The 26,202-nt window shown below is 36.4% G+C and overlaps 3 protein-coding genes across 3 annotated transcripts; 1 reads left to right on the top strand and 2 right to left on the bottom strand.

The window, feature by feature from the left end:
• Positions 1–1,974: 1,974 nt before the first annotated feature.
• LOC130860829 (olfactory receptor 51I2-like) lies at positions 1,975–11,387 on the bottom strand. Its single transcript, XM_057749383.1, has 3 exons — positions 10,465–11,387; positions 5,870–5,922; positions 1,975–2,066 (listed from the first exon to the last, which is right to left on the bottom strand). The coding sequence occupies exons 1-3, from the start codon at positions 11,385–11,387 to the stop codon at positions 1,975–1,977; spliced, it is 1,068 nt and encodes a 355-aa protein (XP_057605366.1).
• Positions 5,976–6,932, top strand: LOC130829302 (olfactory receptor 51I1-like). Its single transcript, XM_057695666.1, has one exon. The coding sequence runs from the start codon at positions 5,976–5,978 to the stop codon at positions 6,930–6,932; it is 957 nt and encodes a 318-aa protein (XP_057551649.1).
• A 9,816-nt stretch (positions 11,388–21,203) lies between the features above and the next one.
• Positions 21,204–22,157, bottom strand: LOC130859978 (olfactory receptor 51A4-like). The gene has a single exon (XM_057747643.1). The coding sequence runs from the start codon at positions 22,155–22,157 to the stop codon at positions 21,204–21,206; it is 954 nt and encodes a 317-aa protein (XP_057603626.1).
• Between the last annotated feature and the right edge of the window lie 4,045 nt (positions 22,158–26,202).

The raw sequence follows: 26,202 nt of genomic DNA, 5'->3' as shown, positions 1-26,202 counted from the left end.
AGTATACTGTCAGGAACATATATTTATGATAAATCTTGAAAGAAAAAAAAAACAAGGTATAGAAGGATACAGTCTTATGTCCTGTACTAAATTACTTTAATATATTTTATTATCTATTCAGGAAGATAAATTTAGACAGTTTTGTAACCTCTGGGGAGAAGAATTGGCATCTTTGCCCCAAACTTACATGAAACAATTCTGTACATTTTAAGTTTTGACAGTGTGCTGTACATGTTTCTATTACATGCTTTTTAGGCAGTTTTTATTTTTTATTTTATTGAAGTATAGTTGATTTATAGTTGTGTTAATTTCTGCTGTACACCCAAGTGATTCGGATAGAAATATATATAAATTCTTTTTCATATTCTTTCCCATTATGGTTTATCACAGGATATTGAATATAGTTGCCCGTGCTATACAGTAGGACCTTGTTGTTTATCCATCCTATATATAATAGTTTGCATCTCCTAATCCCAAAGTCCCAGTCCTTCCCTCCCCCACACCCTCTTCCCCTTGGCAGCCACAAATCTGTTCTCTACGACTCTGAGTCTGTTTCTGTTTCATAGATATATTCATTTGTGTCATATTTTAGGTTCCATATATAAGTGACATCATATGGTGTTTGTCATTCTCTTTTTGACTTAGTTTAGCATGATAATCTCTAGGTCCATCCATGTTTCTGCAAATGGTATTATTTTGGGTTTTTTTTATGGCTGAGTAGTATTTCATTGTGTATATATATATACACCACATCTTCTTTGTCCCATCAGTCAATGGACATTTAGGTTGTTTCCATGTCTTGAATATTGTAAATAATGCTACTATGAACATAGGGGTGCATGTATCTTTTTGAATTATAGTTTTGTCCCAGGAGTGGGATTGCTGGAGCATATGGCAACTCTATTTTTATTTTTTTGAGGAACCTCCATACTGTTTTCCATAGTGGCTGCACTGTAAGAGGGTTCCTTTTTCTCCACACCTTCTCCAGCATTTATTATTTGTAGACTTTTTAATGACGGCCATTCTGAATGGTATGAGGTGGTACCTCATTGTATTTTCGATTTGTATTTCTCTAACAATTAGTGATGTTGAGCATCTTTTCATGTGCCTATTGGCCACCTGTATGTCTTCTTTGGAGAGATGTCTATTTAGGTCTTCTGCCCACTTTTCAATTGGGTTGTTAGAATTTTTGTTGTTGTTATTGTACTGTATGAGCTGTTTTTATATTTTGGAAGTTAAGCCCATGTTAGACGTATCATTTGCAAAGGTTTTCTTCCTTTCTGTAGGTTGTCTTTTCATTTTGTTTATAGTTTCCTTTGTTATGCAAAAGCTTATAAGTGTGATCAGGTCCCATTTGTTCATTTTTACTTGTACTTCTATTGCCTTGGGAGACTGACCTAAATTGAAGATTGGTGCAATTTATGTCAGAAAATGCTTTACCTATGTTCTTTTCTAAGAGTTTTATAGTGTCATGTCTTATATTTAAGTCTTTAAGCCATTTTGAGTTTATTTTTGTGTATGGTGTGAGGGTGTGTTGTAATGTCATTGCTTTGCATGCAGCTGTCCAACTTTCCCAACACCACTTGCTGAAGAGAATGTTTTTTTCCCCATTGTATATTCTTTAGGCAATTATTTTATCTACTAAATAACTTAATGTTTCCGAAACCATCAATATCATCTAAATATAGTTCTATTTATATGGTTTTGTTCCAATTTGTTTTTCATACAATGAAGAAAGAAATGGTTCAGACCCAGTGGTTCCCAATAAAATGAGAGCTTTTGATTTTTCCAGTACAGAAGGATGCTCTAATATGTACAATATTTAAGATATGCTCTCTTGTTTCTCAAAGATCCCTTGGGGTGAAAATAAATTTAAGTGCTTGGCTGTGATAGTTGGGAATTCCCAGGGCTTTTTAAATTTCAGCAAAGCTTTCTAAGTACCTAGGAGACCCTATCCTGGTTTGTAAAGCACCACTAAACAGCCAAGTCCTTGAGGTAAGCCTCTGCTTCTCCACACTGAGCTGTGGAGTTCTGTGCCTTACAGGGAGTCCTGCCAACAGGTACATCTGAAAGTGAAAAAGTCATTCATTGCACAGTAAGTAAAATACTTCAGAGATAAGTAATATCAGCTACAATTGTAAACTTGAGAATGTTCCTTCAAGTAAATTAGTACAATAATAACCAGCTTTCCAGGGTAAAGGGACCAACAGAAATAGCTAGTGTTTTTGAATTAGGATGTGTGGGATTAAATCGTTTGGTGAATCCTTTGTTTGATAATCAATATATTTTGAAGTTAAAAGATTGGTTTTAATTTTATTTTTGTTTTCTCCTAAGTAATAATTATTGTGGTCATGACCAATTTAAAGAATATTTGTTAATGCTATATGTGCATATATATTTACATAAGCTAGATTTTTAGATTTCCAAATTTCAAGAACTGTGTTTCTTATTTTGATAGCTTTCCCCGGAGTCCTAAAGCCAATGTCTCATAAAAATAATTTGCAAACATACATTCGATTTAACTAAATCAGCATGTTCATTTTTAGGTGCTGAACCATGAAGAACATCAAATGCTTTTGCAAATTTGGGAGGTTTTTCCTCACCCTCTCCACCTGACGCCATTAAACAAAAGAGTTTTTTTCCGTCTAAATTAAGCTTGTGCCTATTAGTGATGTTTGTCATCTTTTTTACAAGTTCCAGGATATTCAAATTTATGTTTTAGAAAAATAGTCATTCCAAACCAAACTTAAGTTTCCAGGTTAAAAAAAACAAAGAATTGACCTGGGTGAAGAACTCTTCTGCTAGTATTTTGAGACATTGATATGCAGCTTCAACCCTGTATTAATAATACTAAGAAGCCACAATATTTCTGATACAAAGAATTTTAAAGTCACTGTAATTTTGTAGATGTTGATCTTTTACGTAGAAAGTATATCTGTCTTTCCTCCGATGCTTCTTCAGACTTCTCCTTAAATTCCAACTTAACAGAAAAGCCTTCCTGTAGATTCCCGAGTTAAAATATATAGAGTGATCTAGATATAGATGTAAATTTGGCATATACCTCTAAATCAGACCTTGATACATTACAATAACTTTGATGTAAACTTTGCTTTTCAATTCTGTCGGTATTATAATAAGCTCTTTTCTGTTTTATGTTTAATCTTTCTAAATACCCATTAAGATAGGTATGATTACATGTATTTTGAAAGCAAAGAATATTAGTTCTCAGAAAGGTTAAATTACCCTCTGGATTGTATAAGGAAAAAATGATAAAGCCAATTTTTAAATAATAATAGTTGTTTCTTCCATAATGCTGCTTTATTTCTCACACATTTTTGACTCTCTAATGCTTAGAATAGTACCTGACACAAGCAAGGTTCTTGTTAAAAATTGCATAGTTAGTACAAGGAGGTATAGCAAAACATAACTTAACAACATGATATAACATAATATAAATTCAAAGGGGAAGCAGGGCAAATAGAATCTTCCTTTCAGAAGTTCTCAGAAGGATGGGTTTAGAGCTAGGTCTTTTACTTGACCAAAACAAACAAATAAAATAATAATAAAATAAATAAAGCATGGCTAATAAGCTGGAATCAAAGGGATTATATTCTATTTGTTGTTTGAAGTTGAAGTTGTGGTAAAGCAAGATTTTATGCTGATAACAAAGGTGCATGCATAACATATGTATGTCAATGAGTGTGCTTATGTATGTGCTTATGTGTAAATGCAGGATGTTTTTATAACAAGATGCATTATTTTAACCTACCTCTACCAGGGACATTTCTCATTTACGCTTGTATGAGGTAGAATCTTTAATAAATCGAGGTGACACCTTTTTAATATTTTGTATAAGAACATAGCTACTGGTTGGGCTTTGAGGAGAAAAGATACACACACATATACACACACACGCATATATATAAAGCACTCAATATTCATATATTATTTAGATGTATACTATTTTATACATAATATGAAGTTCTGCGTTTTTTTACTTACAGCAATTTAAGTACTAGGATCCAGGAAATATGTACTGGTTTCACCACTGGGACAAGAATCAACTTTTCCTTAATTATTTTTTCTAAAATTTTCCATCCTTTCTTCTTTCCAACCTCCCTTCCTTCCACCCTCTCTCCATTCTTTTCTCCAGTTTCTTTCCCTTTGTATCACTGTCTTTTTCTGCCACTCTTGCTGCCTCTGCTGCTTCTTTCCTTTATCCAACACATGATGAAGCAGCCATTTATTGACCTGGAACATTGGCTTGATAAACTATAATGTTGCTTTTTTATAATGCTTTCAAAAACGTGAATAATACAGGAAAGATATTTGATAGACATACATGTGTGTATAATCTCATTCATATATAGAATTGATTTCATATACTTTGATTTTTTTAATACATTTATTTATTTATTTATTTATTGGCTGCATTGGGTCTCCGCTGCTGCACACGGGCTTTCTCTGGTTGCAGCGAGCGGGAGCCACCCTGCATTGTGGTGCGTGGGTTCCTCATTGCCATGGCTTCTCTTGTTACGGAGCACAGGCTCTAGGTGCATGGGCTTTAGTAGTTGTGGCACATGGGCTCAATAGTTGTGGCTCATGGGCTCCAGAGCACAGGCTCAATATTTGTGGCACACGGGCTTAGCTGCTCTGCAGCATGTGGGATCTTCCTGGAGCAGGAATCGAACCTGTGTCCCCTGCATTGACAGGTGAACTCCCAACCACTGCACCACCTAGGAAGTCCCTACTTTGATTTTTAATAAAGCTTATTTATAGTTTTAATTCAAAATCTACACTATACAAACACTATGAAATATTTTTGTTTTATAGAAATATCTTCATACTTATTACCAATTGGTGTTTTCTTGTGAAATTAATATGTGATTTTATTTTATAATGTCTACAGTTTACTTATGCATATATGTGTTTTGAACTGAATACTTTGAAAGCTCAGAAACAAATGCTGATTGATTAACTTGGCAGCATGCTGTATGATTTTGCTCTGTCTTATACAATTAATCCTCACAGCAACATTTAATATAGCATCATTATTACAAATCTATTGAAAAGAAAGCTGGGAGTTATTGAAATCAAACAACTTGCCTCAATCATTCTTAGTTGTCATTGACTTACAAAAAATCACTTACCATAATACATACGATTTTTTTCAGAAAAAAAATCTCACTAGAGAAACAGAGGTTGTGATCTCGAGTACTTGCAGATTAATTGATAGGGCAGAAATACTTTCTAGAAGACGTAGTACCTGAGATTAATTTTTCAAGACTAAATAGAAATTCACTAGGTATGTAAGAGAAAGGGAGGATCAAATGTTCCAGTCACATGGCTTGTCTTGAGCAAAGGTATATAGAAATAGAATGATAATGTGTAAGACTAGAGCTCCAAGTATCTTCAGAATTATTGCAGCAAATACAGAGTGTAGGGAGGTCATTTAGTATTAGTGATATGCTTAGAGAAATACGCGTGTCCAGATCATACAAGTTTTGTGCCTCATGATAAGGTAGCAAAAGAAATTAAGTTTTTTTTGTTTCTTATGGGAAAATACCTAAAGGAGTATAATCTAGTCATATCGACGTTTTAAAAGGTCACTATGAAAAATGTATGAACAATGTATTGAAGGCGAAACACTAGAGGTAGAGCTTTCAGATAAAAAATTAGTAGAGTTTGTTTTAAAGCAACAGTGACTAAGATGAAGAACAATGGTAAGATTTAATAACAATAGCCTCTAGTTAAACAGCATATATATATGTATTTATATCAACACACACATATATGTATATATATATATCAAGAAAAATAATTAGGTCATAAACTCCATTTTGAGTTCTCCATATCTTAATTTTATAACTCTGTGTAGGAACAGTCTGTTTGCTTTTAATAAGGTTTCCTGACACATGATTTCTCTTTTATAGGGCTGGAAGCATCTTGGATTTCAATCCTACCTACATCTCACCATGTTGGCTTTTAATCACACTGCTTCTAATTGGCCCACCTTCTCCTTCATTGGTATTCCTGGTCTGGAGGCTGCCCATACATGGATCTCCATTCCCTTCTGTCTCCTGTACCTCCTAGCCCTAGTGGGAAATGCTCTTCTGCTCATCCTAGTCAGAGCAGAACAGAATCTTCACGAACCTCAGTTCTATTTTTTGGCCATGCTCGCCGTTACTGACCTCGGCCTTTCATTGTCTACAATGCCTAGTGTCTTGGCTATCTTCTGGTTTGATGTCCACCACATTGGCCTGGATGTCTGCTTAACCCAAATGTTCTTCATTCACACCCTCTCGTCAGTAGAATCAGGTGTCCTGGTGGCCATGGCTTTCGATCGCTTAGTAGGTATCTGTTCTCCACTAAACTACAGTAGGATCCTGACCCACTCTACTGTTGCTTGCCTGAGTGGAGCTGCTCTCATACGAGGTGCCACTCTGCTGGCCCCTCTGCCTTTTTTGCTCAGGACCTTTCCTTTCTATGTGGCCAACATCCTCTCACACTCGTACTGCTACTACCCAGACATGCTGAACTTGGCCTGTGGGCATGTCACTTTCAGCAGTGTCTATGGATTGGTGTCTGTACTCTGCACATTTGTAGTGGATGCTGTCTTCATCTTCGCTTCCTACATGAAGATCCTGGGCACTGTTATGAAGCTGGGGCCTCAAGACAGAAACTGGAAGTCACTGCATACCTGTGCCTGTCACCTGTGCACAGTGTTTGTGTTTTACCTGCCCCTCGTCAGCTTGGCAGTGCTGCATCATTACACCCAGAACACTTCCCCAGTTCTATACACCACCATGAGTAATGCCTACCTCCTCGTGACACCACTGCTCAACCCTCTTGTCTATAGTCTCAAGTCCCGGCAGATCCAGGCTGCTCTGCACAAGCGATTTGGGGTGCAACGTGTCATTGCTGGAGAATGAGATTTTCTCTATATCAGAAGAGACAACCAATTTAAAAATGCTGTTCAGGATCTGCTATGCGCCAAATAGTACGTTAGGCACTGTGAATTCAAAAAAGGAAAATACATAGGTCTTCCCATCAAGAAGAACCTAATCTAACTGTGGAGGGAAAGAGAGGCAGAAGGATTTAAATAAGTGATAACTGTGATCATGGGTGGTAATTGTTTGGTAGTGGTAAGGAGAAATGACGATAGAAACTCAAGCTCCATGTGTTTGGTGTATGAGTTGGATGAAATCACATAGTCCCAGCTGATAAATTGAAGTGTCTAACTCTGGACTTTAAAAGATCAATGAGGGGATGATTTTATTGAGAAAATAAGATGTCACCTGATTCTTAATTGTCCATGTTGTTTAAGTAGAGGCATTATAAAATTTTAAATTGATGATAAATTTATAACTATATGTTTAATATTTCTGACAGTTTCTTATAGTTGGAATGCTGGTTGATATCTGAATATGCTGTTTATTAACAAAAAATAAAGGAGCTGTCTGAAAAGAAGTACTATATAAGAATCTGAGAAATGGTTATTCTTACTCATCTTACTTCCTTCAGAATTCATACTTTATTTGGATTTTGTCATGTTTCCCATTCCATACTGAGAATAGATAGGGTTACATCTTGGATTCTGAAATAAGGATGCATCTCCTTTCTCTAACTTCCCAAGATGCAAAATAAATTAGTTTGTTCTCTTGGGGTCAACTCTTGAAGTTAGAATCAAACAAATGAAGACTTGTCCTGCTGGATTCGTATAGGAAACAAGTAAAAAAGAAAGTTCATTGCCAATCACAACAAATAAACATGTAATAGCTTTGGCAAGAGTTTCAAACTACTTTAAGGAAATTTTAAATACATTTCTAAATGATAGCTCAAGTAACCAATCAAAATATCTTTCATGTTTGTCTGGCACGTTTAGTAGGCATCAGAGTCATATAGAAGGCATAACCACAATATTCATATAGCTTACATTAGGACATCATGGAGCAGCAGCAGACCATGTAACTAAATATAAGTAGTGAATTGGAGACTTGGTTTGAATTGTTATATGAAGTTGGAGGAAAGTAAGCCAGTGAAGGCTGGGTTTATTAGGAACCTCTCCCTGCAAGACTGCAAAGATCATGAAAGAAAGACCATGGAAGCTTTAAATCTATCTCAACTTCAAAAGCATTCACTTAGAAGAAATCTGTTAGCTATTAACAGAATAGAGGGAGTAAAAAAATAAACAAATAAATGTACGGTCTTTGCTCTCGCTGAGAAGTCATTTGAGAAATATAGTGAGTACCCTCAAAACATAAAATGAAATTCTGATTCTTAACATGTTTCTACATTGTTTAAAATCTGATTTAATATTTTTCTTTATTAAGTCTTTCCAGTCAAAAGTCTTTTAACTTGGACACTCTTAAGCATGATGGTAGAGAAGTGGGGACTTTTTCTCAGCAATTGTTCCATTTTTTGAAGACAGCAGACAAATTTTCTCTGAGGAACTTCTTACCTCTCTGTACAGTTTGGGCCAGCCCAATAGCATCAATATTCTAATAAATCCCTCCCCTGACCTTTCAGATGAAAGGATTAAAAACTGAAGAAGAAAATCCTCCCCCTTCCATTTTACACTAGAGCAAGTGTGAAAGATTCCCCTTTCTATCTGGACACTGGAGGGACACCAGAACACTTCTGGTCAACATCTTCTCTGGTTATGTGAAAGCTAATGACAATCTACATTAGGGAAAAAAAAATGAGTACAAAACAAGATAAAAGCAGATATGAGAGACTGCTTCTGAAAGAAAAAGGGACATGACAACATTGAGTGCTAAAACTTGGGTCCGTGAGATCCTTTCATTGAATCTGTGCTCTATTCTGACATTTCAGTTTACTTATAAATTGCTTTAGTTTTAAATTAAATAATGAAGCAACTTAATGGCATGTTCTGTCTACTATAAGGTGAACTGGACCCTTTATTTAGTTGTCTTAAAGTATGACAAATTCATTCCTGTCTTGTCTCACTCAGCAGGTAGTAATTACCTAAATGATGGCATTTTGTCTGATTGATCTGTCCCCTAATGTGTGACATATAGTGGATGCCAAGAATAGCTATGTAAAGATGTAAAATAAGGAGGAACATGAGAAAGTGTAAGAAACAAAGGACAAAAGGTGATAAATAAGAACAATTATACATGACTATTGAATTAATAGGTTCATGAATTAATGTCCACATAATTGATTAAAAATGAATGAAATAATAATGTCTGGCTCTACTCTGTGATAGTTAATTTTGAGGCATCATTAGCATATATAAATAATATAATGTCTGTCTCTGATCTGCAGTGACAATATTGAGCAGATAAACATATGATATACACAATTACAAAATAGGCAACCTAGTCTGAACCCTTGTAAATGTTTATAAATACATACATTTTATATTTAAAAATATTAAAATGGACCTCTAAATATGTCTTTGAACTGCAGAACAGCTATATTATTCTCTGGTCACCTTTGATATCACCATCTGAGCAACAAAGACTTTATCCTTTCACATTTATCTTTAAATCTTGGCTTGGCCCTTGTCCTCTATCATATTTTTGACTTGGGATATAATGGTTAATATTTATTGAGAATTTACTATATATGAGACATTGTGGTAAATATATTACATAAGTTATGTGTAACATAACACATTTCTTCTTACAGTATCCTTAGAAAGTAAATACCATTATTAACTCCTTTTCACAGATGGGAACATTGAGGCACATTGAGAGTCACTATGTTCCCTGGATACATAGCAGATAAATTACAGAGTCCTGGTTTTAGTTTAATTGCTACATACTTACCCTCAAATAAATGTGAAATCCAGTTTAATACAACTTGAGAAAATTAAGTATACGTTACATATATGGCAAATTTTAGGCACAGTGCTTTGTTATATTTTTTGCTTTAATCTCTCACTGTATTTTTATGTCAGATAAAGATTAGATTAGTGTGGCTTCATGAAAAAAAATCATAAAATACAAACAAATTTTAATAAAAAATATAAAAATAAAACCTCTTGCCTCTCATTTGGAATACTTACCTCTATAATATCTCAAACTCACCAAAGATAATAACTGCCTGTATAATAATGTAAATATCTTATTTTTTAACCAAATGTGAGCCATACAACTATATATGAGGGATTCTAGTACAAAAAGTATTTGTCAAACTATTTCAATTGAAATGGGGCTCCTGGGTAAGTGGTGTGAACTCTAGGGATGTGAAACACAAAGTGATGGTGCAAGAACCTTTAGAAATGTATTTCCTGATCTAAAATTTAAAACTGAAAGGGAATCTCCTATTTCCAGAAGATTGTAGTAAAACCATATAGAGATGTACCAAAGGAAGTACTTCAATATACAGGAAAAGAATATCATCTTTTCCTTTCTTTTTTTCAATATCCCTGGTACCTTTCAATCAGTTCCTGAAAACACTTCTACTGTGTTCTATCTTATCTTCAATTTACACAGCCTACATAGTGCACTTCTAATCTGTTTTGTTTTCATGCTATAAACCAATGGGTTAAGGACAGGTGTGAGAAAAAGGGAAATGCTGGACATGGTGACGTGGGGGAGAGGGGAGTGGTACCTGCCTATCCTGTGGATCAGGGCTAAGGCAATAAGTGGGACATAGAAAATGAGGACAGTGAGAATATGAGAGATACAAGTGTTGAGTGCTTTAAGGCATCCCTCCCTGGAAGCAATGCCCAGAACTGTCTTCAAGATTAGAGCATAAGACAGAACAATAAAGACAGAGTCAACCCCAAAGGAGCAGAGAACCAACGCCAGCCCATAGATAATGTTCACATGAATAGACCCACACGCTAGCTTCATCACATCAGGGTGGAAGCAGAATGAGTGGGATAGAACAATGTTCTTACAGAAGTGAAGCTGTTGGAGCAGGATGGGCAAGGGGGCCATCAGTGCCACCCCTCGAGCCACTGCAGCCAATCCCATCTGAGTAATGTGGGAGGGGGTCAGGACTACAGTGTAGTGCAGTGGATTGCATATGGCCACAAAGCGGTCAAAGGCCATGGCCAGCAGGATGGCTGACTCCATGGAAGAGAAGGTGTGGATGAAGAACATCTGGGCCAGGCAACCATGGAACTCAATCTCTCGGTGGTTGAGAAGAAAGACACTGAGAACAGTGGGTAGTGTAGAAACTGACATGCCTGTGTCAGTGGCCGCTAACACAGACAAGAATACATACTGAGGCTCATGAAGGCTGGGATTCTTGTGTATTATGTGAATGATGGTGCTGTTCCCCAGGATGGCAATCACATACATGATGCTTAATGGGATGGAGATCCAAATATGAGCTGCCTCCAGCCCTGGGATTCCTGACAGAAGGAAGAAGGGTGGCTGGTGGTGGCTGCCATTGAACATAGACATGATGGTGAAACCTGAAAAGGAGAACATGTGTAGGAAAGTCAAGCAGTAAAGTTAATTCAGGTTCATTCAATGGTTGAAGAGAGAATTTAGAGGCAGAGGAAGCTAAATTCTGTTGCATGCAGAGAAAATTGAATAGAGTTGAATTCAATTTAATTCAAAAAGCCTATATAGGTATTTTTTGGTGATTTTTAACTGTTTTGTAGGTATATTCGTTGATGCAATGGTAGCCTCTAAGCACTGCCAGATAAACCATGCCAAAGGATTATAAACAGAAAGGTCTCATAGAACAAATGAAGATTCACAAATCACATGATTAATTTAGTCAATTTAAAACATGCAGTGGGAAGTAGGAGGAAAGAGGAGTTTGATTAACACACTTAAAATAGTGTACAAGTGGGGAGGAAGGCCCACAGTATCTGAATGCTAGATTATGCAATATTCATATGTCTTGTCCCTCTGCTGATGGTGTTAGGAAGACAAGAGACGAGGTTTGGGCAAAGGGACCCAGCAGGTGGAAGGTACCGGAAGGCAACACTCACGCTTACTCTATTAGACATGCAGTAAGCATCATGTGTGCATGGCCACAGCTCTAATTTTTTACGAATAAGGCTGCCCACCATGTACAAATTTTGCCCATATTTCTTGTGCTGAGAACATGGGGGACCAGAACAAAGCCACAATGCGTGTCTTTAATGGGTGATTGATTTAGGTATAACACAACTGTCAATCTAGACATGGCATTATCATATCTTATGATTTTTTTTCTATTTCTCTTTATCTATAAATAATACTTTTGTTTGTTCTATCACTTATTTCATGTATTCTGTATTTAACATGCCCTAACATGTCCTACAACTTACCCAGTATCTACATTTACTATAACTTATTACTGTTGTCTATGCCTTATAAGCTATTTGTTTGTTCTTCATAATAGTACTTAAAAAATACCATGCATCCTACCTAAATCTCAAAAAGGAATATTTTATTTAATATCTATGTTTAATGTAGCTCATGGGTTTCATCTACTCCATTATCTTCTTTTCTGTACTTGAATCGAATATTATCCAATCATACAAATATCCATGACTACTTCTCGGGACACAAAGCTTCTTGCTTATTAAAAAAGACAGAAACAGACTGTATAAACAAAAGAAACAACATAAGAAGACTGATATAAACAAAATTGATAAAGGAGAAATAAGGATTAGCAACCGTTTGTGACCAAAACTCTTTCAAGTAAGTACAAGAGACAGAACAACAGAAGGCTGAGTAACACAGAGAGTTACTGAATATTTATTGAGCACTTAATTTGTACCATAAATTTTGATAGGATCTCTAGGTGGTACAGATGATATGAAACTTATGATCCCTTCTCTAAAATTCCTTGTAGAGTATGATAAATTTGGTGGAAGAAGCATCAATTCAAAACTATGGACGAGGAAAGACACTATGTAATGACCTCTCACTATGTTATTTACAGAACTTTAATCTGTATTTTTTCTTCAAACGGTATTTCATTTGATTATGATTTCACTCCAACAAAGAGGAAGCCAGACATTGTTTAAAGCCAAAACAAAAACAAAAAGCAAAACTAAAACCAAAACACACTAAGCCTTAGCAGGCTTAGAAGGGTTATAAACAAATACCCAGGGTCACATGACTTTGAATCAGTCAATATTAGAACCTAAATTTTCTGTCCTATTACTCTGCTCTTTCAATGGCCCTCTTGTTAAATTATAAAGAATTAATATACAGGTACGCATACAGTGAAAGGGTAGTAAATGTGGACTTGAAGAGTCATAGAAGAAGTTAAGGAGAGAATGGAATATGAGCTCATAACTGGGCGATGAAAAACTTTCATTGGAACAAGTGAAATCACGACTAATTCCAGGGTGACTGACTCATAACAGCAAAGGTATAGACAAAAGCAAAAATGACCAAAAAAAGACAGCAAAAGTGTGGACATCAGACTAAGACTTATTAGGGAAAGGCACTAGGAATATGCTTCTGAATGCAATGAAGACTTGTAAAAGAGAGGGAAAGTAAAATAAGATGGAATAGATAGTATAGAGTCTTGTTAGAATCCATAAGGTCAGGGGTAAAGGGGACATGGTATCATTAGGGTTTTACTGAGTATTAGCATACAGACTCATTATTACTAAAGACAGATGGATTCAGCACAAACTTCTTGGCTACTTTTACAGCCACTAAGAGGTCAAGTGGTGAGAACCTACACAAGAGTGTTTCATCCACCAGAGAGACACAGACAAGGGTGTTTTTAAGTGGAGGGAAAAACAAAACAAAACAACAACAACAACAACAAACAGGATTCAATTAACAAGATAAAGGGGAAGAAGTCCCCCACCTCTCATTTTACACCAAAATTTTGAGCCTGGTTTCTTGGCTTAGAGAATGACATGAGACGACATTTCAGCTAGTTCATAGCAAGAACTAAACTTTTTGAAAGAGACAGTTGGGATAAAAAAATCCACTTTGAAAACATTGTAATTTGTTTTCTAGCATTATCTCTCATGTCTTGTTGAGAGTTCGAAGGACTGGATTGGGCATAGAGGTAGAATTTAGATATGGAAAAGGGGACATCACTCACATAGAGGTCATAGCTATGGTCGAGGAGAGGGAAGTTTCCCCCTTGCCCCCTGGGTTCTTTTGGCTATTCTAATAATTAAATTGTCACATAACAGATTAACAGGGAAAAATTAATTTCGTAAGTATGGAGGTCTCATAGATATGGGACCCAAGAAGTAGCCACTGCAGGCAGCTTTTATACTTTTTAAAAAGAAACAATACATTTGAGAGAAACTAACAGGACAAAGCAACTTAGCCTTGGGGGCTTAATTTCTGAAGAATCTAAACAGAGTTTCAGTCTGAGGTAGTAAATTAGTAAGAAAGTAAACAAGTTTTGTTTACATACTGTTCTTGCCCTGAATTCCCTGTCTCTGGTGCTAGGATATCTCTCTGCCTCTGGGAGCAAGGAGAGCATCTTTCACATCAGAGACTTATTTCCTGCTTTCAGGAGCGCAGAGAGGAAGTTCTTATTACACTGGTTGTTTCTCAAGCAACTTTAATTCAAAATAATCAACATACCATTACAGCGTATTTTGGGAAGACCTTTCCTGAGCTCCAACACTATAATTCGGAATAGATTATATCTAGAATAGAAAGGTTAGTCAAGAGAATTGGGTCTGATGATGCTTAGTAGATGTCCTTTTCAGGAACTTGGAGGATGGAAAAGAGCAACAGTAATTAAGTAATAATTAATAGTACTGAGTTAAGAAAAAAAGAGAACTGAATAGCAACTATCCAAGAAATCAAAAAATGAAAGGGTTTCAGTTGTCATTGGAAGAAAATATTCTATAATTTAAGCTGAAGAGCTGAGAAATCCCCCATGCTGTAGCTGATGATTCAAAAGGTTGTTGGTAATAGTGGTTTTGGACTAGAACACCAGAAATCAAGTGCGAGAAGCAACTTCTCGGAGTGAGTGGACAGTGAGAAATGGGTAGTGGAAAAATATAAACTATAAAATATAAGTTACAGCAAAAAACAATACTAGATTTTTGCAAGATAATGGGAATTGAAAAAAAAAAATGAAATGGGGTTTAAGAGCTTAAGCTCTGGAATCAGAAATCCCCAAATTAGACTCCTGCTACCACCACCTGTTCAATATATTAGACCTGTGATCTTACACCAGTAGCCTAAGCGTTTCTGTTCCTCAGTATTCTGCTCTGTAAAATGAATCATCTGGAACCTATCACACTGCCATTAAAGCAAGACTTTAAACAGACAAGCAGAGAGTGCACTATTGCAAGTAGGGAGCTGTGAGAAAGAAGGAAGGTGGATCGGGCTTAGGAAGAAAGGGGGATTTGGAAAGCGAGAACATCTTCCTTTCAAAGCCCTAATTCTGTAAAGACCTTCCATTGCAGAATACAGGAGACCAGCTGCATTGTTCAATTTCCCAACTCCGTCATTTGTCCTGCTGCATGACACGCACACATAGGAGGGCTTGCTTTCTCTCCTAAAGTATACTTTCAGAAAATACACAGTGTGTCACATATTTGCCCTGGGGGAGCCTGACAATAGGGAGACACTTAAGTATAGAATCTTATTTTTTGCAGGTCATCTTAGAGCTGGGGAGCGTGGATCTCTCTGAACGATTCCTGTGTCGGGGAGACAGGGAGGACTTTACTGGTTGTTGGAAGTGGTGAAACACCTCCATGGACCAGGCACAAGGAGCAATAAGACTAAACTACCTAGTAACTTTCATCCAGTATGTTATCCTCAAATATCCCTACAAAGTAAAGAATGTGAGAGTTTGTCGCCCTTTCACAAGAGAGGGTATATAGTACTATTGTAAATAATCTGTATTACATTTAAAGTTTAGGTAATTTGGTAAAACGGTTTAACTCAGTCCCTGCCATGGTAAGGAATTAGCACTGGGAAAGAAAAAAATATTCGAGAAAGAAAAAAATGGATAATGGGGAGCTTGTGGAAATGGAGATGATAAAAATAAAAGAAAGCAGAGTAGGAAGGTTATCAGCTTCAGAGCAGTACTTCAGGGTGTGGGAGGGTGTGGAAAGTAAAGGCTAACATGATAAACAAGAGAGGAGGGCAGTAGCAGGGGCCAAGCAATCTCAGTGGTTCCTTTACCTTAAATTCAGCCACCATAAGAGTGTTTTCCCTTCCAGCTTTGACCAACCTATGCCCATATCCCGTGAACCTCCCCTGAGTTGTAATACCTTACTGCTTTCAGGTCTTCATACTTAAAGTTTAGTCAGAAAAGTCCTACCTAGGTCACATTTGGGGCTAAGACACCTAGGAAAGCGTAGCTAGCATCCGCCCTGACTCTGGATAATAGTTGGAGCATTTATCCACGTGCTCTAGTATTTTGGCACTGCTGGAGCATTTTCCAGGTGGAAAAGCTTAGTTACACAGTCCTTTGGCTGTTCTGCCTCCCTTGAGGATTGGCCAGGTCTTATGATGTCTTAGGAGATCACAGAAATCCTCAGAGAATAAAATTGAGAAGCTAAAAGTGAAAAAAACAGGCCAGAAGAGTGTCTTTTCATTTTCTTTGTACACAGGTATTGTTAGCAACAACATTCCTGTGAACAGATAATGGAAGCAGCTGGATCCACAGTTAAGATTTAGTGTTGTTTCTGAGTGTGTGTATGTGTGTAAGTGTGAATGGAATGGTGTGAGGACAAGACATTAGAATTTATTGTTTTTAGGTAAAAATATGTTTTTCAAGCACCTGCTTTCAAAATGTCAACCTCAGTCATATTCAATGTGAAAAACACTGTCACACATTTGAGACAATGCAAGCTGAGCCAGATCAACTTTGACAGAAAATTTAAAGCATGCTAGTTAGTTTGGTTTTGGATAAATTAAAGAATTCAAGATTGTAGAAAGAAGATCCCCCTAAAACAAACAGACAAAATACGCCGACTCGGTTATCGATGAGTTTTCCTTTAGAGACATACACACATAGAATGTTACAACAAAACAGGATTATAGATTATCACTGTAGATTTCTTACTTTATACATATGAGACACTGAGCAGAGAGATGAATTGTCCGTGTTCATACATGTTTGTAGTTTAAAGTTAAAAATGTAAATCCAAGTTTTTTGACTGAGTTTAGAGAGTCACTGAGTGCAATGATTAAAAGCCTAAATTCCGCAGCCAGACTGCCCGTGGTCAAAGCTCCACTGGACTTGACCACTTTGGTGTCCTTTAACGAATTATTTAAACTTACTGTGCCTTTGTTTGCTGATCTATAAAATGGGTATTTGTGAGTAGTAATGCATTAATGCATGCAAAGAATACAGTACATTTGGCAACGTGAATGTTATCAGAGCTCTCTAACCATGGAACACAGCTGTTAACCTAAAACAATAACACAGCCAGCTATTTACCAGCAAAACAAGTTTATCCAGAAGCAGTAAAGAATTGCAGTTCGGTACAGGAAACTATGACAAACAACATGCAACTTCCATAAAGTGAAAGAGAGGAAATTCTTTTATAGAAAAGGGGAAGTTGGGGGCAGGAGAGGGGAGCCCTGTTATAAACAAAAACGTCCATTGGAGGAAACTGGGAATTTGAAGTAGAGTGGCTTTTCATTGGCTGAGTCGTGACAATCTTTCATTGACTGAGCTATTGCCAGGCAAGGAGAAAATCTTTCTTCCTCCTGCTAACAATACATTACTGTCACTGCCTGCCAGATACACAAGATATGTCTCTTCCTGTCAGGTCTGTATTGACATAAATGGTCTGCATGAAAACTTCTCCTTTTGGCCTTCCAGCTGCATTTTTGTGAGGTTTCCCATTATTCATTTTCACACAACAAAGGTTGAAAATTCCCTAACTATTATAGTCCAGGAAGCTGTTTACTGCAAGGAATGACCCTTCCCCACATGACATAGATAAGCTTCAGGGATGCCCTCTTTCTTACCTGTGACGTGACCAGACACAGACCATTTAAATTCCCATTTTTAAAATCTCATAAATGTTTGCTGAACTGTTTTGTCTCCACTGATCAATCAATCTTTCCTCCCTTTGCAATAATCCTTTAAAATACGTACAGATTTGTTTTGTATTTGAGAATTTCTTGGCATATATCAAGCACTATAAAAGTGTTACTTGTTGTGTGATAATAGTTATGTGATATTATTATCAGAAAAGCTGGAACTTTATAAATTAGGCTCACAAACTTTTAACCTAAGATTTTTAATGTACATTTATGGAAAATTTAAATTATTAAAAATAATGTAACTAAAATTTTAGATGGGCAATTATGAAAAAACATAACAGGTTTATTAAAAGTCTAGAGCATTTAAAAGTATATGAATCTCTCAAAATCGTCCCATTTCTAACAGAATTATTATCACACTTGGTATCAATATCCACCTTTTTATAGATAGTTTAGTTTATTTTAGTTTCAATCATAAATATACAGTTTTAAGCATTCTTCAAAATTTTATAAACATTTATTAATTAATTACAGAGTAAATATGTAATTCTAAAGCCATAATACCATTTTTAAATTGCACAATTCATGGTTTTCTGTATTTTCAAAAGGTTAAGCAAACATTTTTAGGTAACACTTAAACAAACACAGACTCTTTTTGCAACAGTAAATGAAGATAGGAGTTGATAGGTTTTTATGTCTGCTTTTGAACGGACAAAGGATCCTGCTTTCACCATAAAGGTGCTATAAACAAAACAGTATATAACCACTGACTCTAATTACAACTCCTTGAGTTCCAATTGTAGGTCCAATTCTCATGTGCTAAAGCAATCTGGAGAATGCGGAGAGATCACATTTTCGTCATAAATTCCATTAAAAAAAATACAGAGGAAACATTTGGATCATCACAAACCATCTTCCTTAAACATATATCAAGAGCTTGTCTCTCAAAAAACCTCACAAAAAACAAACAGACAAACAAATGAAAAACAAACAAAAGCCTCTCTAGAATTTGGGTTTTTGCCTGTCTTACTCATAGGGAAGAGATACATGTATGGAAGAGAGACACATGTATATGCATGTACAAGTTTTTACATTTCTGCTTCTCAAATTTAGAGGACAAACCAAGTTTCTAAATCATAAGAAAGTTTGATTCATTTTTTGCATTTTACAGAAATATTCAGAGTGTGTCAGTGCTTCCCTTAAGGCATCCCTTGATGAAGAATCATAACTAGATTTTCTGCTGATTGACAAATGCTGGCGAGTGTGCTTGACTGGAGCCATGTCTAAAAAGCTCCATCCTCCCCTAAGAATCTACACTAGTTCAATGGATTCATAAGGTAATTCCAACTTTATCCAAAGAGGAATTTTTGCACCTAGTCCTTCTCTTTCCCATATTACATGATCTCCCAGGTTCTCAAATGGAAATATGTAAGCACAATTAAAATTAAAACTCTTATCCAAGATGACTAATACAACATGCATATACGAAAAAAGCAAAAAGCAAACTCTTTTAAACTCTGTATTTGGTCAGGGTTGTGTGCATGGTGTTGGGGCACTTACCCTCTCATCATAATAAAAGGAATATAGTAACAATCTGAACATATCCTTATAAAGCCTGATATTTTAATTATCATGTGCCTCTTTAAATCACTGAACGGAGTAGAAAGATTACTATTCTTGATATGAAACAAAAAGACAGCCAGTTGTTTCTCCAGCAAAAATGGGTTTACTAAGCATCAGAAGAGAATTTCAATTTTGGGTTTGCAACTATGGTGAGCCACATGAGAGAGTCCCTAAATGTCAAGGGGAGGAGAATTCTCTTACAGAGGGGAAGAGGAAGTTAAGAGGGCTATGGTAAATGGAGTGCATGGCTTTTTATTGTCAAGAAAGAAAGTCCTTGTCAAGAAAGAAAAGTCTTTCTTCTCCCAGCTGGGCTCTGCCATCATTGCAGGGAGTGAGAGCACCCCCTTTTGGTCTCCCCATCTTAGAACAATAAATTGCTCAATTAGGTAGTCTTCTATCTTAGGATAATATAGCACTTAACTAGGCATACTTGCTTGCCTAGCAAACAATTGTCATTCCATCAAGACTCTCTCCAAGACCCTTACCTCACTGTATCTATGAACCCTAACCTATTATACCATGAATTTTGCTCCATCTCCATCTCTAGATTGAGTCTACATTTAAAATCATTATTACTTTTAAGTAGAATTAAATCTTCTCTAGGGATTAATTTTCTTCTATGGGGATCTAATATAACAATTACTGTGCCACTTGAGGGAGAAAGTTTTCAAAGTCCAGGTAAGATCATCCTTTTTTCTTGCACTCCAACACTTTATATAAAATCATGACATATTTTAGTTTGCTTCATATTTGGACATTGACTTTATGTGTATTTTATAATTTATTTTATGTGGCATTTCTACTTGAATACTTCCTTTTTTGTTGAAGAAGGTACATCAACTTTCTTTATTATGACCCTGCTGCTGTCTACCAATTGTGCCTTTCGTTCTATTGTTGAGGCTTCGTTTTTTTTTTTCCTTTTTAAAAACAAAACAAAACAAAAAATCCCCCAGCTTTACTGAGCTATAATGACATATAACATTGTGTAAGTGTAAGCTATACAATGTATTTATTTGATACACTTATATATTGCAAATTATTATCATAGTAGAGTTAGTTAATACTTCCATTGTGTCACATAATTATCATTTCTTTTTTGTGATGGGAACATTTAAAATCTACTCTAAGCAATTTTCAAGTATATAATACAGTATTGTTAACTATAGTCACCATGTCATGCATTAGATCCCCAGAACTTATTCAATTCATACCTAGAAGTTTCTACACTTTGACCAATATTTCCCTATTTCCTAAACGTCCCAGCCCCTGCCAACCATCATTCTACTCTTTGCTTTTATCAGTTCAGCTTTTTTTTTTTTAACATTTAAAAAAATATATTTTATTATTTATTTTATTTTTGGTTGTGTTGTGTCTTTGTTGCTACGCGTTGGCTTTCTCTAGTTGTGGAGGGGGGCTACTCTTTGTTGTGGTACGTGGGCTTCTCATTGTGGTGGCTTCTTCTGTTGCAGAGCATGGGCTCTAGGTGCTCTGGCTTCAGTAGTTGCAGCACATGGGCTCAGTAGTTGTGGCTCACGGGCTCCAGAGCTCAGGCTTAGTGCTTGTGGTGCACGGGCTTAGCTGCTCCGCAGCATGTGAGATCTTCCCAAAGCAGGGTTGGAACCTGTGTCCCCTGCATGGGCAGGCAGATTCTTAACCACTGCACCACCAGGGAAGCCCTCAGTTTAGCTTTTTTATATAACTCATACTTGACTACTTGAGCAAGTTTTTCCTGATCTTTAATACCTTGTGCACTGTGGACCTTATCTGTTTGGTTTTTAGGCTATAAACCAAAGGATTAAGGACAGGGGTCAAGAAGAGGAAGAGGTTGGCCATGGTGACGTGGAGAAGAGGCGATGTGAATGTACCAAACCTATGAATTAGAGCCAGCACAATGAGTGGCACATAAAAGATACAGACAGTGAAAATGTGGGAAACACAAGTGTTAAGTGCCTTGAGCTTACCATCTTCAGAGGCAATACCCAGCACTGTTTTCAAAATTAGGATGTATGAAATCACAATGAACATAGAGTCAACTCCAAAGGAGCAGAGGACAAGGGACAACCCATAGATGATGTTGACTCTGATAGGGCCACAAGCCAGTTTCATAACATCAGGGTGGTAGCAGTAACAATGCGAGAGAATGACATCCTTGCAGAAGGGCAATCGCTCGAGCAGAATTGGTAAAGGTACTATCAACACCACACCCCTAACCATGGCTGCAAGACCCATCCCAGTAATCCGAGGAGGGGTTAAGACTACAGTGTAATGAAGTGGATTGCGAATAGCTATAAATTGATCAAAGGCCATGGCCAGCAGGATGGCTGACTCCATGGAGGAGAAGGTATGGATAAAGAACATCTGTGTCAGGCAAGAGTGGAACTCAATCTCTTTGTGATTCAGGAGGAAGACATTGAGCACTGTAGGCAGAGTTGATAAAGACAAACCCACGTCTGTGGCTGCCAGCATAGACAGGAAGATGTACTGAGGCTTATGAAGGCTGGGGGTGGTTTTGATAATGAAGAGGATGGTGCTGTTCCCTAGGAGGGCAATTAGGTACATGACACACAGCGGGGCAGAGATCCATATTTGTACAGCTTCCAGTCCAGGGATGCCTGTTAGAAGGAGAGTGGGTGGCTGGAACCAGCTACCGTTTATAAGCTCCATAAAGATATTTCTTGGGACCCAGATCAGATCAGCTTCTAAATTTTCTACTGGGAGAAAAACACAGATTTTAAGATAGGAGAATATAATGTATCTAACTCTTCAGGGACAGCACTAATTCTAGCCATCTTTACATCAAGGAGTTGATCTTTAGAATGTTTCCAAATCTATCTGAATAACTACTCAGAGTTAGGGCAATGGATAACTGCTATTAGAATGTAAGAGCTGCTAGAGTTCCTTTGGCTTCAAGGACTTCAGTCATTGATTAAGTGACAATGAAAATAAAGAACATGATTTTCTTTTTTATCCCAACATTTAGAAAAATTTCATTCTCAGATTCTATTTCTTTATTTATCTAATTAGGTTGTGTCTTTTTACTTTGGCTAAGATTGAAAGAAGTTTCAGCACTTTTCCCACATCAATATCACACCTATCTGGGGACTTCCCTGCAGGTCCGGTTGTTAAGACTCCGTGCTTCCACTGCAGGGGCCACAGGGGAACTAAAATCCCACATGCCTTGTGGCCTGGCCAAAAAGAAATATATATATATATATATATATATATATATAACCACATATATTCAGGCATCTGGAAATATATATATATATATATATATATATATATATATATATATATATTCATGCATCTGGAAACCTGGACATTTTTTCCTCTTAATTATACCTGAAGAAATAAAACATATTTCAATAACCAACATAAACCCCAAGTAATTTAAATAAATACTTCATGTGGTACCATTCATTTTCACAATTAATTTCTAGGTCGTTTGATGTGTTCTTTTGAAATGATATGTTGATTTTTCAAAATACGAGAGAGTAATAAAGTCAACAAAATGGGTATTGTCATTACTTCTCAGTTGGTGCTAGAATAGTACCAAACATTAACAAAATTTTTCTTGAATAAAATTGGAAATATCTCTATTTCAAAACACATATAATATATTAGGAAATAATAAATACCAACATTTCAGTAAATATCTTAAACATAGCATAATTGGAGGAAATGGTATCAGCATTTATGTGTTTACCCTACAAAGAAGAGTAGAAAGAGATTATATATGATTGTTTGAATATAATTATATTAAATATTTTGTTTAAAATTGCAAGCAGAAACAAGCAGTGAAGTAACTACATTTGGATGTGGGGGCAATGGGTAAGGGAGGTAATATGACCGACGTTACTGGGAAAACATGAAATCAAAACACAACATCTTTAATAAAATCATATTATTTGTGTGGCCAAAAATATAAATGCCAGAAACAAAATTAAACAGAAATTAATTGATATTTTTGTCCTCAGGCAAAATTAGAACTATTGTGCTGTTTTAAAACTATGTAAATGTAAACAAATAAAATTATCTTTTTAAAGAGGTAAGTATATCTTTGAAGAGCAGATCCCAGATGAATCACAATGCGTACCTTTCCATCCATTGATGTAGAGATCTAGGCATGTACAATTGTCCATTCACATCTTCTTGGCAGTGTGCCTAAAGAATGCTCTACAAAGCATGTGTATTTAGCATAGGGACTGAGTCAACCCATCATAAAGAGGGCCTCTAACAAAGAAAGTGACTTCTTAAGGACTTGGAATACGAAGCTTTACACAGGTTTTTCAGTTGTGTACATGAAGTATCAGAGTCTCTCATGTTTTTTAAAAGAAACGAAAGCCATGGTTCATAAGTGACTGGGACATCCAAACATACCACAGACACTACCCACACTCATGGTCATTCAACACACCACATTCCACAACACTAAGATGTGAGACTCTCTTATAAACATAGAATCCTGACCTACAACATACTATGTATCTCATTTAAACATATGCAAAGACATATACTATGAGAAATAGCAGGCATGGACCTTAAAATAGTTGTTATAACTGTATTCTGCATGTCAAAAATTAAATAGTGATATGGAAGTTAATATTGGGTCTGAAGTATAGATATGAAGACATACGTAGATGGAGATACATTTTTGCTAACTCTGTGCTTGTAAATACTCTGAGGAAAGAGATTTTGGTTGCAGGCATAGATATGGGAGTCATCAAATGTCAAACACATTCACAATAAGAGTAAAATATCAAACAAAGAAAAGTTTAAGAAAAAGTAGGAAGTGCTCTTGAGTGAATGTGTATCCCTCCCCCTTTCTCTCTCTCCATCCATTTCTGTGTATATAGTAATAGAGACCACAGGAGGAACAGATTCAGAGTAGAAAGAGTAGCATGCCAAATTGAGCTGGCTGTGGAACATCCAACCAGAGACATATAAGACTTAATTCCATAAGAGATTTCATTTCTGGAATTAAATTTTATCTACCATTAACACAACATAGTAGCTTGTAAATGGTTGAAATTACTAGATAACAGGGGATCACTCAAAGATAGACTATAGTGAAGAGATTGATGTTAGAACAAAGAAACACGGCAAAGAGCAAATGCTTTAGAAATTGTTTTGAAAAAGGTTCCAGATTGTTGCAAGAACAATAACATTTAATATCACTGAAAGAGATTTTCAAGATGAGTTCCATTAAGAGGGCAAATAGAATAAATACATAACACAAGACATCAGATTTTATAACAAAGAAAGCAATTTTGTGAAGAACATCGCAAAATATCTCTGGTGATTAAGACATATTTGTGGAGAGAAATGAACGTTTAAAAAGTTTAGCCAATACAAGGAATGAAAGAGATGGTCAGAAGGCAAAGAAGAGTACACTAGCATAGAGTTCAACTAAAGAAACTTTTCAAAATGTAAGACATGAAAAGATAAACACAAACGAAAGATTGATTTTGTAAAGAATATTTTGGTTTTTTTCCAACTGGAACAAAATAATCATGTAAATACCCCATTCCCCATTACTATTTTATTCAGTGGTTTGTAATCAATTAATACTATTATTTTTTGGATTATCAACTTGACCCAGATTTAGCCAGTGGAAGGCCCTCAGCTTTGATTCCTTGTAGTTTGTCATGTGTGCATCATTATTTGCACAGTCTTGTTTTTTGTCACAAGATGATCCATGCACATCTTGTACTTTCTGTAGACTAGAGCTGAAATCAGACATTTCTTCAAAAAGCTCTGGTTGTGTTTAGGTGAGATTAGTATTTATAAGCCAAATCTGAGTGCTAGGTGGCTCATTACTATTGAAGTATAACCACTCTCAGAACATCTCAGTGGACAGAGCTAGGAAATATAGATAAGTAGGTAGATAAATAAAGGAGATAAGTTAGATTATAGATGATAGATAGGTAGATAGGCAGTATATAGATAGCCACCCAAATTGAAATCTACATTAATTTCTATATCTCGCTACTTGTACTGAAAATCATGAATGCAAACAAATATAACCTTGTCTAATGCAACAGCAAAGGCTTCATTCTAATTTTCTCCCCTTTCATATTTGTGACTTTATCTTTCAGTGAAAAATCTTGTGCCCGTTAGCTTCAATAGCATCCTTTGTCTGATAATTGCTTTGTGTATAACCAGTCTAGCACTGCCAAGTCCTTTCTACAGGGCAGACTCCCTCCTCACTCAAGATGGGCTCTGACATCTGTATAGGACTCCCCCCACCAAGTGGGTGACTCCTCACCCCACTTGGGTTCCAGCACTTCATGTCAGCCTGCCATCTCCCAATGTGGGAACATCCTCCTCAGCTCACACATTTCCACATCTCATTTTGGGATATCTCCCACAGGTGTACACCTTCCCCACTATGCTCAGGCTCTGGCGTTCATCATTAGCCCTTAGCTTTACTAGGACTACATTTAGAATCCAACTTCCTGCCAAGCTGACACCCTCCTCTCCTCTCCCATCTGAACATCATCATCATATTTTCTTATTCTGACATTCCATGCTGGTCTGTGCCTTGCAAAAACACCCTCCTTACAACCAAACACTCTGTTTTAGCCCATTGGCCATACCCACTCCCTGGCCCCATACACACCAGCATAGATGTCTGCATCTGTGCTTCAACCAGCAGTTGTAGGATATAATCATTCAAGATGAGAAAGAAAATAAAAGGGAAGGACAG

Source organism: Hippopotamus amphibius, chromosome 9, assembly GCF_030028045.1.
Source record: "Hippopotamus amphibius kiboko isolate mHipAmp2 chromosome 9, mHipAmp2.hap2, whole genome shotgun sequence".
NCBI classification, from domain to species: Eukaryota; Metazoa; Chordata; class Mammalia; order Artiodactyla; family Hippopotamidae; genus Hippopotamus; species Hippopotamus amphibius.
This window is presented reverse-complemented; position numbering and strand designations above follow the sequence as displayed.